Source organism: Dicentrarchus labrax, unplaced genomic scaffold, assembly GCF_905237075.1.
Source record: "Dicentrarchus labrax unplaced genomic scaffold, dlabrax2021, whole genome shotgun sequence".
NCBI classification, from domain to species: domain Eukaryota; kingdom Metazoa; phylum Chordata; class Actinopteri; family Moronidae; genus Dicentrarchus; species Dicentrarchus labrax.
Genome location: NW_026136718.1, coordinates 10,961,693 through 10,977,052, shown reverse-complemented (window position 1 = coordinate 10,977,052; position 15,360 = coordinate 10,961,693). Strand labels below are relative to the sequence as shown.

Sequence of the window (15,360 nt, the reverse complement as noted above, 5' to 3'; positions counted from 1 at the left end):
TTCACTACAGAACAGCTCACTGGATCATCTGCTGAACAGACTGCCGGATTTTCTAGGAGGACTGAACAGTCAGGACAATGTCAAGGTAAATGTGTGTCTGTTTATCTGTTTTCTCTCTTTATTTTGTCTTTAAAGGTCAAAACTAACTGAAAACACTTTAATTAATTAAAGACACATACAATAAGTAAAGTGTTTTGTGTGTCTGGCTCTGTGTCGCTGTTTGTTCGATATTTTCTGTCTCAACATCTTGGCAAACGAAACCAATTGGACTGTTTGTCCAGGATTTTCTCACAGCTACAATAGATGGTTTTATAGTGAAAAATGTTTCTCTTTATTTTACTCAGGTTTGGTACAATAACAAAGGGTGGCATGCCATGGTGTCATTTGTCAACGTGATGAACAACGGCCTGCTGAGAGCGAGTCTGCCACCAGGTCCAGAGAGGAGAATACACGGCATCACTGCCTACAACCACCCACTCAACCTTACCAAGGAACAGCTCAGTGAAATGGCCATGTTAGTTCACTCATGTGCAGTTTTTATGTTTTATTTGTACATCACCAAACCCTAACTGTAAGATTTATGAAAGAGGAACGTCTTTAATCATACATTAAATTCAGATTTGGTTTCTTAAACCTAAGACATAAATTCCGTGTAGTCAGGACACTTTACATGAGATTATCATCTGAAGTCGCTGCCTGGATTTTGACATTAAAAGGCTACAATAAAAAGTAAATTTTCATACCAACATGAGTGGAAACCAGCGGCTGTCTGGAAGGTAAAACAATGCCTACAGTTTGTCTGCAGTAACCTAACACTTATATGAGATGCAAAGTAAATATTAGTCAGGAATTGTTGATTTACACATTCCAGAAATCAGCAGAAAAGGCATTAATTTATTAATTAAATAACAGGAGTTACAAACAAAAGGACAAAGTGTGAGTTGTAAAATTCATGGGTCCACAATGTCTTGTGTTTGTTAAAATGGGTTTTTCTGTAGCTGACCTGTGTTTTTCCCGGCTTCCTCTTTCAGGATGACCACATCAGTGGATGTTCTGGTTTCCATCTGCGTGATCTTTGCCATGTCTTTTGTGCCAGCCAGCTTCGTCCTTTTTCTGATTGAGGAGCGAGTGAGCAAAGCCAAACACCTTCAGTTTGTCAGCGGAGTCAAACCGATCCTCTACTGGTTGGCCAACTTCACCTGGGACATGGTCAGCACTCCATCAGTCCCACACTTGTCATATTGTGAAGTTTTCACAATATGACAACAATCTCTAATTGAAATAAGTAATTTCTTATAACATTTGATGGGATTTCTTCTTAGGGGTAAATGTTCTAGTGTTGCAACAGAGAAGAGCCCAACACTTAAATTCTGTCTGTCGTTGTAATTCCTGCAGTTTACCACTTGAGGTTGACAAGAGCCACAGAGTATGAGTTGTTTCTTCAACAGAACATGAGCCTTCCACCCACATTATATTCAGATCAAATCAGACCAGATCAGTCGTTCTGTAAATATAATAAAATATTACATAATGTACTTTATCTAATTCAAATTCCAAACAGTAATTTATAGCCTACTTCAGGCTGAGTTGGTTCTATTATGAATGAATGAAACACTGTATTGTTTGTCATGAGGACCTTGTACAAAAATGAATGCTGTGTTTGGACAGACAACAGCACTGCATGAAGAAAACACAATCTCCTCATTTGCTGCAACGCAACATCATCTTCAACAGCATTTTCTCAATGCTGGGGTTTTTGTTTTGGTCTGAACTGATAACTGAAGAAGTTTAACAATAAGGAAGCCATGCTGTAGTCAGCTTAATAACATAATAACCTAATCTAATAGACGGCCCTGTGTTTGTCTTCAAGTGAAGCTCTGTGAGGCCTTTCGTGTATGAGGTCTATAAGAGCTCAACCTAGTTCTCCAGTCAATCATCTGCATTAATGTAATATTTACTGGATGAACTGTTTTTGTAGTGGACATAAAAGAAAGACTTTGTGTTGTGATCTTCTCAGTTGAACTACACCGTCCCGGCCACCATGGTGGTGCTGATCTTCATCTGTTTCCAGCAGCAGTCGTACGTCTCGGAGACCAACCTGCCGGCTCTCATCCTGCTGCTCCTGCTCTATGGGTACGTTCACACAGGCTTCGATGAAATAATGCATCATCAAATGTGAACAGAGTTACTCATGTCATAGATAAACAGTTTCTTTATATATGTGTGTCTCATTATTTTAATCTAATTGTCTCATTTATTCACTAAAGATAATGCTTACAAGCGTTAAATTGGGTTAAATTTCACATCGTGTGCACTTGAATCATAATTTTGATCTTCCATTGATCTTTTTACTCTCTACGTAACTACAAATACAGAAACGTTTAGTTTTTGTAATCTTTAAATTATCTCAGGATGATTTCTATTATGGAATTGAATAAACCCCATAAGCCAAAATAAAGGTTTAAATACCTTATAACACACATATCTCTCTGTCAGAGTAAGATGATCGTTTAAAAGTAACGTATCTGTTTTTACTAATCAAATAACATCATCATCTTTTTCAGGTGGTCCATCACCCCTTTAATGTACCCAGCATCCTTTGTGTTCAGCGTCCCCAGCACAGCTTATGTCGTTCTGACCTCCATCAACCTCTTCATCGGCATCAACGGCAGCATCGCCACCTTCGTCCTGGAGCTGTTTGTAGACGAGGTACCAACAGCACCAGCCTGTACAGGCAACAACAAGACATAAGGCCCAGATAAGCATAAACATTAAACTATACAGCAGCTTCATCAGAGAGAGCTTGAATTTAATCATATCTTAACTTAAAAGGTTTAGAAATAACTAATTTATTATAGAAGTGAGGTAGAAAAGCCAGAAGTCTTAATACATTGAGCAGTTATTGCTGAGTTATTCTGTGCAATGTGACATCATTTAGTGCTCATTTAACTAGTTCATGATTTATTTACAGCATCTGAACGAGGTGAACAGGATTCTGAAGAAGGTGTTTCTCATCTTCCCTCATTTCTGCCTGGGACGAGGACTCATCGACATGGCCAAAAACCAGGCCATGGCCGACGCTTTCCAGAGACTGGGTACTTTTATATCTGCCTCTAAGTAGATCTATTAAAAAAAATCAACGCTTTGAATTATTTTGCTCCAGGAAACTGTAAACTGCCTGAATATTGTGTTTATTATCCAGGGGAGATTTTGGTTACCACCCTATAGGACATTATAGAAACAAGACTTAAAACACTTAAACTGCGTGTTAAACTGCAACAAACACACTTTTTATTTAAGATATTTAAAGATAAATGTATTTAAAGAATGTCTGTGTATATCATTCTTCCTCCTCAGGCACAAAACAGACTCTGGACCCTCTTCAGTGGGACTTTGTTGGGAAGAACCTGTTTGCGATGGCGGCTGAAGGTGTTATCTTCTTCATCTTCACCATACTGCTGCAGTACAAGTTCTTTATTCGCTTCAGGTATGTTTAAAACAACTCTCAGTGGATGGAAGACACCTTTCCACTTTTCCTATTATTCACCCCAGCACTTCTCCACTTCATCCCCTTACATCCCCCTCTTCTAAAAGCTGATTAGACTAGATTACACTGCTCCACATGAGTAAAACTAAATGACACAGGGTGATCTTGTATCCCTCCATTCAGGCCGTGGTGGGTCGAGGCTGAGATGCCTCCTCTGGGTCCAGAGGATGAGGACGTTGCCAGGGAGAGAGAGAGGGTCATAAATGGCAAAGCTCAATCGGACATCCTCACCGTGATCAACCTGAGCAAGGTACAACCGGCACTCAAAGGCTAAACAGTGAAACTGAGCCTGTTTTAGTTGTGGTCTTTGCATTCAGTCGACATGAAGAGTCCTGTTTGTGTATTTTTGTTAGAATTACTGAAATTACTGAGAACTAGTGAGTAAATTGTCACATCTTCCTTCAACCACACATGCAGTTAGCGTCTTCAGTCACAGTGATGAGCTCAATCTTTGGCAAACCTCTCCTATCGTCATTGAGAATTCCTGGTTGATTGTATAACAAAGGACTTTTTGTTTTGCAGGTTTATAAAGCGGGCAGGAAGCCGGCAGTGGATCGTCTCTGCCTCGGGATTCCTCGTGGTGAGGTGAGAAACACATACACACAAACACTAAAGGCAGCACTCATTACATCTACAGCCACTGTAGATACTGTCGTCATCAGAAACCATTGTCATTTATAAATATGAGTTATAGATAGATAAATAAATACATACAGTTTACTTACTTAAATCTGTTCCTGTTACTGTTACTAATATTGCAATTGCTCTTATAAATCTATCACTGCTACAGCTGCTCATACTACAACCACATCTATAGAAGTTTCTGCTGCTGCTGCTGCTGCTGCTTTAGATTAAAGCAGCTGTTATATATTTGAGTACATAATGTCACAGAGTCTCCAGGGAACTGTCCCAGTGGTGGACTACAGCTGCTGCATGTGTAGATAAATTTGTAACTCCATGTTGTACTGTGTGTGTCCTCCAGTGTTTCGGCCTGCTGGGGGTGAACGGAGCGGGGAAGACCTCAACCTTTCGCATGCTGACTGGAGACACAGCGATCACCTACGGAGATGCTTTCCTTAATCACCACAGGTACAAACCTTCTCCACCACCCAGTTATTCAACTTTTATAATAATAGTTTCTTCTTTTTGGGCAGAAAAAACTATTGTATTTGTTTGTATACAGTATCCCTAAACTTTAAAATAAGCTACAATAGCAGAAATTGTAGTCATAACTGTAGTATTAGTTGTAGAAAGGGAGCCAGTTATAGAGCAACAGTAGTAGAAGTACCAGTAATTGTAGTAGTAATAGTTGCAACAGTTGTAGAAATGGCAGAAACAGTAGCACTAGTAGTAGTAGTAGTAGTAGTCGTCGTCGTCGTCGTCGTCGTCGTACTGGTGGTCATAAAAGTAGAGGGATTAGTCTTAGTAAAGACAGTAGTTGTTGAAGGACTAGTAGTAGGCCGCCGTAGGTGTACTATTCGCATACTAGTATTAGTACTAAAGTGGTAGTACCATTAAGAAACATAGTAAACATTTGAGATGTTTTTAAGTACTACAGTTTGTATTTATTCTCCTCTTATTATTTTACTTTGTTCTCTGTTTAGATCAGTATTGTTGGAAAATGTTAAATACAGAACAATTGCCCCCTTTATTTACTCTCTCTGTATATCAGTTATCATTATAAAGAAATATATTAACATTAGCAATAGTACAGCAGTGGTACCAGTACAGTAAGTAAAGAAGCAGCAGCAGTGATACTATCAGTAGTTCTAGTAGTAACAGTGTTCGTACTGCAGTGGTCTGAAACTGTGTTTCTGTGGTTCTCAGTGTGCTGACAGAGATGGAGCGAGTCCACCAGCTGATGGGATACTGTCCACAGTTTGACGCCATCAGCGACCTGTTGACGGGTCGAGAACATCTGGAGCTGTACGCCCGCCTGCGGGGGGTTCAAGAGGAGTCCGTTGCCAGGGTAACATAGAGGAGCAGTTCAGCACAAATCTGAAATTAAGTTGCTGAGTCATGTGATATCTGAAGACAAGGTGCAGGATTATACAGTAATGTACCTTCTCTGCTGTCCTGTAGGTGGCGCAGTGGGGGGTGAAGAAGCTGGGACTGACCCAGTATGCTGAGCGGGAGGCAGGAGGCTACAGCGGAGGCAACAAAAGAAAACTCTCCACTGCCATCTCCCTCATCGGCGCTCCGCCGGTTATATTCCTGGTGAGAATCAAACCGACTCGAGAGCAGCCGAAGAGCAGCCCTTTTATAATATCACCTGTTAAATTCTATATGAGTTGGTTAATACGGAGAAATGCCTCTGAATTTACATTTATATTGGAACACGTGGATATATCTACATATTGCTCATAACAACCTTTACATGCAGCCAACAAAATTTTACACACAGACTTCTGTTTCTAGTTGATGTGCTTAGTTAGTAGCTTAATTGTTGCCACTACAGAAATATCTGTATCTGTTGTTTCCTTTGATTCCTTGAATTCTTGTTAGGATGAGCCCACCACCGGCATGGACCCGAAAGCCAAAAGGTTTCTGTGGAACTGCATCCTCAGTGTCACCAAAGAGGGACGAGCTGTAGTTCTCACCTCCCACAGGTAGGAGGAGTTGTACACTAAATTATTGTTACATGGCTCTTATGGTCAAGACACACTAGCATGATGACCTTTAGTGCGTACACTGTGTCTGTGTTAACGGTTTTATCTTGTGTCTGTATGGTCAGTATGGAGGAATGTGAGGCTCTCTGCACCCGAATGGCCATCATGGTCAACGGCAGATTCCAGTGTCTTGGCTCTGTACAGCACCTGAAGAACAGGTAAACACACTTTACCATCTTAATTGGTTTTCAGAGTTCCCACACGTCCTGGAAAACCTGGAAATTTAGAGACTAGTTTTCCAGTCATGAAAACACCTGGAAATTAATTAAAATTACCAAATATCCTGGAAATAATGGCTTTTTTTGTGGGTTTTATCCCCTTACTCAGATATATAAACCTAAGTGCGTTTTTAGTTTTAAACGCGACTGTTGGTGAGATAAACAAACACTTTAAAGCAGGTTCACAAGATGCAAAGAGGAACTGATTTGCAGTCATTTTTTCGGCATTGACTCTATTTTGTCCAGACCTGTGAGCAAAAACATTTTGTTGCTGTGGTTGATAAATACATGTACAGGGATGTTAATTGTACATCCAATGGACACTTTAACTTTCTAGTTGCTGTGACCACTTTAATGTAGTCAGTTTGCCTGAAACCACATCTTATACGACCTGACTAAAAACAGTGGGAAACCTGGGTTTTACATATTCTGTCTAACCTTAACAATACAACTAAAACACAATCTATATGTCAGTATCTTTACCCCTCCTCAAAACTCAGTTACTAAATTAACGCTGAGCTTTTTAAAACCAAAGTGTGCTTCCTGAATTCAAAATTAATTGCCCCCACGGAGATCTATGAAGAACCCTCTGTGTGCTGATATTCGTGGGGAATTTACTGTCTCACTAACACAGCTGACTGAGTCACTTGATGAGGTTTACAGTCACAAGACGACTGAAAAACAGAGGTCAGAGGTCTGAAAGGTTATTAATTTGGGAAATCATCAAAGAGAGTTTTCAAGGTTGTGTTTATGTTTATCTCAGCAGAGTTTCTCAATAGCCATTGAAACTATATTAATTAATACACAGAATGATACACTGATTCCCATATTGAACTGGTTAAAGAGCCCTGTGAGTGTAAGCTGCTCACAGTTTAAGGCATGGTCTACAGTGAATAGAGAACAAAATGGAGGATATGTGGAGTGTCTTTTAAACTTAGACACTGATTTATTTTCACTTAAAACTGACTGGTGAGGTAATTTAAAGGTAATAGCACCTACATTAATCACAGTATCACTGTGCAGCTGTATGAATTATGGCTGTGGATATAATCTCCTGTGTACACAGGCTGTAGATCTACTGTATGTACCTGTGCAGTAAATCCTGTGGTATTGATCTTGTAGATCTTGTGTGCGTCATGTGTTTTTTTTTTTTAGAGCTGCACACAATAAATCCCAATAAACTTTACTGATGTGACATCGTGTATCGTCTCTCTCCGTTCTTCATCTTCCAGGTTTGGTGATGGTTACACCATCGTCCTCCGTCTGGTGGACAGTAAATCCAGCCCAGACTCGTGCCCCATCAGCACCTATATGAAGAGCTCTTTTCCCAGCGTGGAGCTGAAGGAGCGCCACCAGAACGTGCTGCAGTACCAGCTGCCCTCACACGCCTGCTGCCTGGCACGGGTCTTTGAAGTGCTGGCAAACAACCATGAGGAGCTGGGCATCATCGACTTCTCTGTTTCACAGACCACTCTGGACCAGGTGAGGACGATGAGGAAACTTGGGTGAAAGCATTCAAACCGCTCCTGTATCTGCAGACTTTGTTTTGTTTCCAACCGCAGATTACTGTGACATACTGTAGTAAACTGTTGTTTGTAGCTTTAGTCTCAACTATTGATTCTTGTACAGTTAACAGTGAATTAGTTGTTCGGTGATAAATATATATTAGTGTGTGTTATACAGGTATCCTCTTGACATTCAAACATTGAATCAGTGGTGACAAAGTAGAGCTGAGAGAAAAAGAGTATTAATAATCCCACCACATCACGCTAACCTACCCAAATATATATATCCTCACTCACATTATTCCATATAATAATAAAAATTAAAGAATGTGATGATATATATATTTAAACCAAAAAATACACAAGTTATGAAGGAACAACTTCCTGTAGGTAGCCGTCCAAACAGGAAGTGATGTCATATCTCCACATTGGTCTGCATGATTAACACAAAACACCAGGCAGGAGTTTTACATTCACCACGGAGGGTCTGTGCTAAATTGGGCACCAATCGGCCGCTAGGGGACACTTTAGTGGCCAAATTATGAAATATGCTCAATGCTCGTACTCTGTGCTGCAATCAATCTGTAACTTGGATCGTGGGTTTGACTTGACCAACAGGGCCAGAGGGCTTGGCCCCCGTTAATACCTGCTTGTAGGTCTAGTTTTATATAAATGTCATTCCGTAATTGAGTCCCAAACAGTCAACTACATATATATCTATACATTTGGTAAGAATGTCAATATTAACACCAGAATTGATGTGTTTCATCATATAATCAGTTTACAGCTCAACATGTTTAAGTGTGCAGTACCTCTATTAAAGAATGAATTATCGTGACACTAAAGCCGGTTCATCTTTGTAGGTGTTTGTCAACTTTGCCAAGGAGCAGACTGACGACGACGACTGCCTCACAGCGGTGGTCACCGACAGAACATCACAGACCAACCTGACTGCACTGACCACCAGGATTAATCCTCCCGCCATCCAACCGCAGCCGCCAGTCACACCCCCTCAGCCAAACAAGCCTCCACAGCAGCAGGGGAAAACATCTGACCGCAAACCGAAAGAGGGTAAAGCAAAAAAGGCAAAAGCAAGCACGGTCAAATCTAAAGATAACAGAGCTAATGGAGAAAAAAGCAGTAGTACGGCAATGACCAGAATACCTCAGGCAGACGAGACGAATCGGGCAAGCTGGAAGGGCAGCAGTGGGTCTAACAGCAGTGGCGGTGGAGGTCTGGGAGAATCCAGTAAATCCACTAGGTCCAAACACAAAGCGCAGAGCTCCAGTAAAGATCCATCTGCACTATTTATGGTCGACCGCAACACACAGGACAGCACACTGTGAAGTGGACCAGTGCAACACAAGTTGAAAGGACCAACTACAGTCAAAATCTCTTCATTAATCACGTTAGGTTCATCCGAATGTTGCTCAACGGTTGGCAGCGACCTCGATATGCAACTTGGAACAGTGGATAGTGGAAAAACATGGTGAAACTGACATCAAAGTTCAATAATTCAAGACCCTTATTTGTTCACAGAGGGGCAAATGAGAAACAGCCATTAAATTTCTAATCGTAAATCTATCTGAAGAAAGAACCAAAAGTTATTGCTTCCTAATACGGCTCTGGTGCCTTGTTCCCCTCGTCAACAGATCTGTAGCTTTATCTTACACTGTGTCTTCTCTTTATGCATCAATCTCATCACTCCAAAGTCATGGTTTATCTATCCTGAAAGAATATAATGCAAAGCTCAATGTAAAAAACAAGGGGTGGCGTTCCTCAGGGCTCAATCATTGGACCCCTCACAATCTTTATCTTGCAGAAAGCACTTTAAAAAAAATGCTGCAAACATTCAAACAGTAGCTGGAGTACATGTGTTACATGTAATTATTAAGATAATTTTATATATCAAAAAGCATTTGAGGGGTTGTTTATAAACACAGTACATTATCTCTTATGTGGAGAGAATTCTTACTGCGAGTTCATTTTTAAATACCTCTTAAATGTTTCATGATGAACTTTACAAGTGTTATTGTTTTGTAAATCAAGAATTTATTGTCTTTTATCTGTCAAAAAGGTTTTTGTTTTGTTTTGTTTTGTTATTTATTTTGTGTGTGTTGTCATTGTGTAGCAGTGTCACTGTCCAATCGAAGGGTATCACATATGGTGAGGAAAAAAATATTTTGCCTGGTATTTACTACTTATTTAGTCATTTTGGTTATTTAATAATAATAATTAATGAAGTCCTGTTTTAGTTTTTTAGCTCTTGAAAGCTTCCAGACACATAGGTGTTACAAATTATTCTACATTACACCAAACAGTTCAAATTCAATCAAAACAATTACAGCAGATTAAAGAATAAACATTAGCGTTCAGTCTGTACACACCAGACGCAACAACAATGCCTTCAGTCTGTGGGTGATTTTTTTATTTTATTAATTTATTTTCATAAACTCTGTATTTCTTTTTTTTTTTTCTATAAAAAAAATGACACAGCTGACTGAATGTATAAAGCAGGTTGTTATTGCACTGTAATGCAGTGTTCAAAAGAGTAATAGTATCTATAGGCATGAGACAAACAACAGTATCAGAAGAGTTTAATTCCAAAATGAAAACCGTTATAACATTAAACATTCATTTAAATGGTGGATTTCTCATTTTGGAAAAAAAGTCTATATTACTGAATGTACTTTTATTATGCTTGAAAAGTTCTACTTGAACATTAATTTACCTGTGCATCTACTATAAGATGTGTATATATATATATATTATATACTGAAAATATGCTAGTGTAGACAAAAAAAAAACGGGTATATGTCTGTTGTGAATGTTTCGTCCTGAAGGAAAATAAAACGATATGGTTTCCTGTATCATTTCTAAAAACACTGTGCTGTGTGTCATAAGTCCAGTTTGTTGTTTTCACTGCTGCGACGTCGAAGTCAGGAGGTTCTTCTTCGTCATCGTGAGGATGAGCGTTGGTTTAGGTCTGTTTACGTTGCTTCTACGCTCCGATGTTTCTGTTGCTTCGTTGCTAAAAGAAAAAAACAGTACAGTTTTCTTAACACTGAAGTCATTTATCTGCTGCTGTTGTTCTGACAAACACATTTTTAAATCTACATCGGGCTTCACAGTTCATCAAAGGTGTTGATGAAGATAAAACGTGTGACAAACAGCGTTATGATTAACTACTGTAGAGCTGCAGATATTCTCTGGTCTGAAAATATTGTTCTCCAGATTTAAGAAAACATGTTTTATTTTGTTACAGACCCCCAAAAAATGTCACATCATGATTTTAATATATTTTTTCACTGAAAATGAATATTTGGGATGTAAAAATGATCATTTCCACTGAATCACATCATAGTCACAATAATAATAAAAGTTATATCATTATCATATCGTGCAGCCTTGAATTTACACATGGTTACAAACAGTCTTCATGTGACTAATATTTTAAACATTAAATATCTTAAAGCGTTTATTGCCTAAGATGTACAAGGTCTTAGTGGTTTGTTTTAGTTAGAAAACTAGATATATTAGTTTCTTTTTAAGATTCCTTACTACTAATAAATGTTAGTTAAAGTTATTATAATAATAAAGATTTTCATCGTAGAACAGACACAATTGTTGACCCTATCTATTATATTATTTATTAGTTTCCTCTATATAGTTTTTATTGTTAGTGGCAGGGTCCGCCATTACCACACTGGTTTCAAATGGCTTACACACACACACACACACACACACAAGGGATGACGCTGCAACTGATGATGTAACCCTGATAATCTACTTTCTATATTCCCCTTTCATTCTGTAACCACAGCACAGTAAATCTAAACGTACATCTTGGTGTCGACCTGCTGCCCGACACTCTCCCCTCTCAAACGTTGTTCAAAGACAGCCGTGACACGTCTCCATGGTCCTTCGTCACCATCAGTCCTCTTCCTCCCCAGTTTCTTTGTGACCGTCTGCAGCAGAGCGTCCAGACTGCACAAGGAGATGTCAGGAAGAAGAAACTCAGCAGATCTCTGCAGCAGAAGAGAGGAGAGTCAGATAATGTATACGTACATTGTTTTATAACTATAATGTCGTCCTGTTTTAATGTGTTACTGTTTTATTGTAGCTGTAAAGTATTTGATAGTGGTGGAAAAGTAACCACAATGTTCTTCTTACAAGTAAAAGCTTTTATATTAACAGCAAAATGTACTTAATGTATGAAAAGTGATGATATTATTACAGATGTTGCTTTATCTGCAGTACAGGTAGTCGGATCAGACCCCTCAGAGGGTCCTAAGATAAATCTGAGGGGTCATGAGATGATTGATTGAAGAGGAAAGCATAAAAAACAAAGTTCTGTGACACAAATTTGTATTTTTTTGGTGAAATAGTGGGAGTGTCAAAGTTACTGAAATGAAAGTGTAGAGTAGAAATGTCTCTTTGGTAACAACTCCTAGACATCTAAAACATGATAAAGAGCCACAAGTCAAAAAGGTTTGGGAAACATTGGTCTAATATTTAATAATATATCAAGTTTTTTATGTGAAATAAATAATAATAAATAAATGTTGTGGAGTAAAAACTACTATATTTTGTATAGTAAGTATGTAAACGCGTACAGTTGTAGCTTAAAATAGAAATACTCCGTACAGTACGTGAGTAAATCTTCCTTTCAACCTCTGGTGTCTGAATATCTTCATAATTCTAATTTAATAAATTAAAATATTTTATTTATTTTTTACTGTTGTTTGTTAAGTTATTCTTCCTTTTCTTAATGCTTGTTGAAGTTTTTACAGTTCAAACGTTTAATTTTAGACCTTGTTTTAAAGACTAATGACTTTGCTACAATTTGCATCCTTTAACATTTGATAATAATAAAGATGTTAAAGATAATAACTGAAGTAAAGACCTTTGATGTCTCTGAGCGTCTGTAAGGTTACAACATATTGAATGTGTAGTTTGATATGTTCTTCCTCTTGTGTTGGACTGTGATATAATCCTTTCCCCTCTATTACAGGACAAAAGCTGAGCCAAACCAGATCTCTTCCCGGTTGCCAGTAAACGGACAATATAAACTAAACTTCCTTGATGTCCTTTAAACAGTTTTTTTGTAGTTCACTCACAGGTTTAGAGAACAGGGTGTTGTCCATCCAGGCCCTGCTGTCTGGTGCTTGTTCTGCTACTAACTCGTCGCCTCTGCAGCTTTTTACTGTAAAGTTTGAAGAGATGGCCCCGGTTTGCTCTGATGAACTGATGGGAGGAAGAGGTGTGAGACATCTCTTGGTCTTCTGACACTCAGGAGCAGGTTTAGGGTTTAAAGGCGGCAGCACAACCCGAGGAGTTGGTGGTAGTTTGGTGTCAGACGCTGCGTCCAAATCTAATCCTGAGTCAGAACCACATGGATCAAGTGTTTCTTCCACAGATGGGTCGTTATTGTTCCTGGTTTCTGGTCCCTTTTTACTCTTTTCCTCCTCTTTCCCCTCCTCTTCCTCCACAGGCTCCTTGGCTGCTGCCAAAACAGGCATTAGGTTGACACAAAGCCTCATTATGTTCCCTGATGTCTCACATGTGGTGAGACTTCTCCTGTTTGATGCGGTAGCTTTAATCTTCTCCTTTGACTTCACAGTTCTTATCCTGGGTACTGAGTCCTTTACGTCGCCCATGATCATAGGACAAGTGTCTGGTTCATGTTTTTGTAGTTTTACTGTCTTCTTTTCTTTCCACATTCCAAAATTTGTACAAAAACAGCTTTGAGAATCGTCTCTGATGTTGTCCAAACATCCCTCAAAAAGAAAAAAACAGCGTATTAAGATATTTAAAAAAGAGCTTTGTGTTCTGACAGACTCACTCTGTCTCTCTTACAGCAGCAGTGAGAGAAGCACAGGACAATTAGGCGACTGTGGTTGAACCTATTAAAGTGGCTGTTATGGTAACATGCACACAAACTTTTAATGAGTGGGAAAAGTCATTGTGAGCTCAGATTATAAAAGGAGGATAATGTTTGAGCTGAAACCACTCAAAGGTGATGGATTATAAAGATGATGGAGTTGGCAGTGGATTCATTATTTTGCAGGTTATGACAGGAATTGGTTTCATGAGCGGTGCCAGAGATTGTCTAATAGCAAGATGCATCACTCAGGTCAAGAAAAAACATGTATTATTAGTGGGGACATGTGAGTGTTTTAACTTCACTGCTTTGTTTCAGGACACACTTGGAAACCAGCTGAATATAGAAGAGCATTTAGTAGCTGAACAGTTAAACAGATATTTCTCTCAGCTGTTGATGAACAGAGCTAAATGTAGGTTATGTGATAATATGACTCTGTTTGTTTTGCCGCCTTAAAGTAATCAAAAAAGCAATTAAAGTAGCTTTAAATCCATAAATTAAAATGAATGGGACTTTGTGTTTTATACAATTGAACAAATAAGCTTTGGCAAACATTTGAACTACTACTATCTATGACTAAAAAATCTGAATATAAATGTCAAGATTGTCAACAGTTTGTTATGTAATAGCAATAAAATATGTTTTCTAGCGATTATATTGTGATAATATGACATTTCTTTTGTTTTTTGCTTGTTTTGCCACCTTAAAGTGATCAAATAAAATTAATTAAAGTAGCTTGAAATTCATAAATAAAGAATAAAAGTAGTTACAATGCATTGTAATTATAATGAAATTAAGATCCAATAAAGATCCAGTAAAACTCTGAAAATCCTACAAGAACTAAACATTTATTTCTATTTAAAGGTAAAAAAGTAAAAATTTGGATTTTTAGAAAAATAGATTTTATTCACACGAATTGATTAAAAAACAGATTTCCAATAATAGGACTTCTTACAGATTTCCTGTAGGATTTTATAGAAATGTATTTTACCGTATTTTACTGGAAAAGTTAAGCACATTATATCCAACTAAATATAGCTAATCAGAATCAGAAATACTTTATTGATCCACGGGGAGAAATGTGTGTGTTGCAGTTATATTACAATATCTAACCCAATATATAGAATATAAATGTGTTTATAGGTATATACATATAATGAGATAAAAAGAGCCTCTATACAAAGTAAATGTAAACAAATTTCACTTTATGTCACATTTTGTTTGCAGAAATTATAAATAATTACAAAGAATAATACTGTAATGATCCAAAGTGGAAACCTTTATATATTTATTATAATAGACAGAGTTATATATATTTATTATAATAGACAGAGTGATATAGATTTATTATAATAGACAGAGTGATATAGATGTATTATAATAGACAGAGTGATATATATTTATTATAATAGACAGAGTTGATATAGATGTATTATAATAGATCCAGAGTGATATATATTTATTATAATAGACAGAGTGATATAGATGTATTATAATAGACAGAGTGATATAGATGTATTATAATAGACAGAGTGAT

General features: G+C 38.0%; 2 protein-coding genes across 6 annotated transcripts in view; one reads left to right on the top strand and one right to left on the bottom strand.

Annotated features, from left to right (window-relative positions):
* The window catches only part of abca7 (ATP-binding cassette, sub-family A (ABC1), member 7), a 30,998-nt gene extending 20,174 nt beyond the window's left edge, over positions 1-10,824 (top strand). For all 5 annotated transcript variants that reach the window (XM_051376500.1, XM_051376499.1, XM_051376503.1 and 2 more), the window contains 16 exons: positions 11-85; positions 345-514; positions 1,032-1,209; positions 2,018-2,133; positions 2,565-2,709; positions 2,972-3,095; positions 3,358-3,487; positions 3,671-3,797; positions 4,070-4,132; positions 4,530-4,636; positions 5,375-5,516; positions 5,630-5,764; positions 6,053-6,156; positions 6,282-6,374; positions 7,667-7,916; positions 8,803-10,824. In XM_051376500.1, coding sequence (XP_051232460.1) covers positions 11-85; positions 345-514; positions 1,032-1,209; positions 2,018-2,133; positions 2,565-2,709; positions 2,972-3,095; positions 3,358-3,487; positions 3,671-3,797; positions 4,070-4,132; positions 4,530-4,636; positions 5,375-5,516; positions 5,630-5,764; positions 6,053-6,156; positions 6,282-6,374; positions 7,667-7,916; positions 8,803-9,285 — 2,442 coding nt within the window. In that variant the 3' untranslated portion in view covers positions 9,286-10,824. The remainder of the gene's footprint in view (positions 1-10; positions 86-344; positions 515-1,031; positions 1,210-2,017; positions 2,134-2,564; positions 2,710-2,971; positions 3,096-3,357; positions 3,488-3,670; positions 3,798-4,069; positions 4,133-4,529; positions 4,637-5,374; positions 5,517-5,629; positions 5,765-6,052; positions 6,157-6,281; positions 6,375-7,666; positions 7,917-8,802) is intronic.
* LOC127350180 (uncharacterized) lies at positions 10,520-15,176 on the bottom strand. Its single transcript, XM_051376536.1, has 3 exons — positions 13,060-15,176; positions 11,783-11,967; positions 10,520-10,970 (listed from the first exon to the last, which is right to left on the bottom strand). Exons 1-3 carry the CDS (start codon positions 13,660-13,662, stop codon positions 10,859-10,861), a joined length of 900 nt encoding a protein of 299 aa, XP_051232496.1. The 5' UTR covers positions 13,663-15,176; the 3' UTR covers positions 10,520-10,858.
* Between the last annotated feature and the right edge of the window lie 184 nt (positions 15,177-15,360).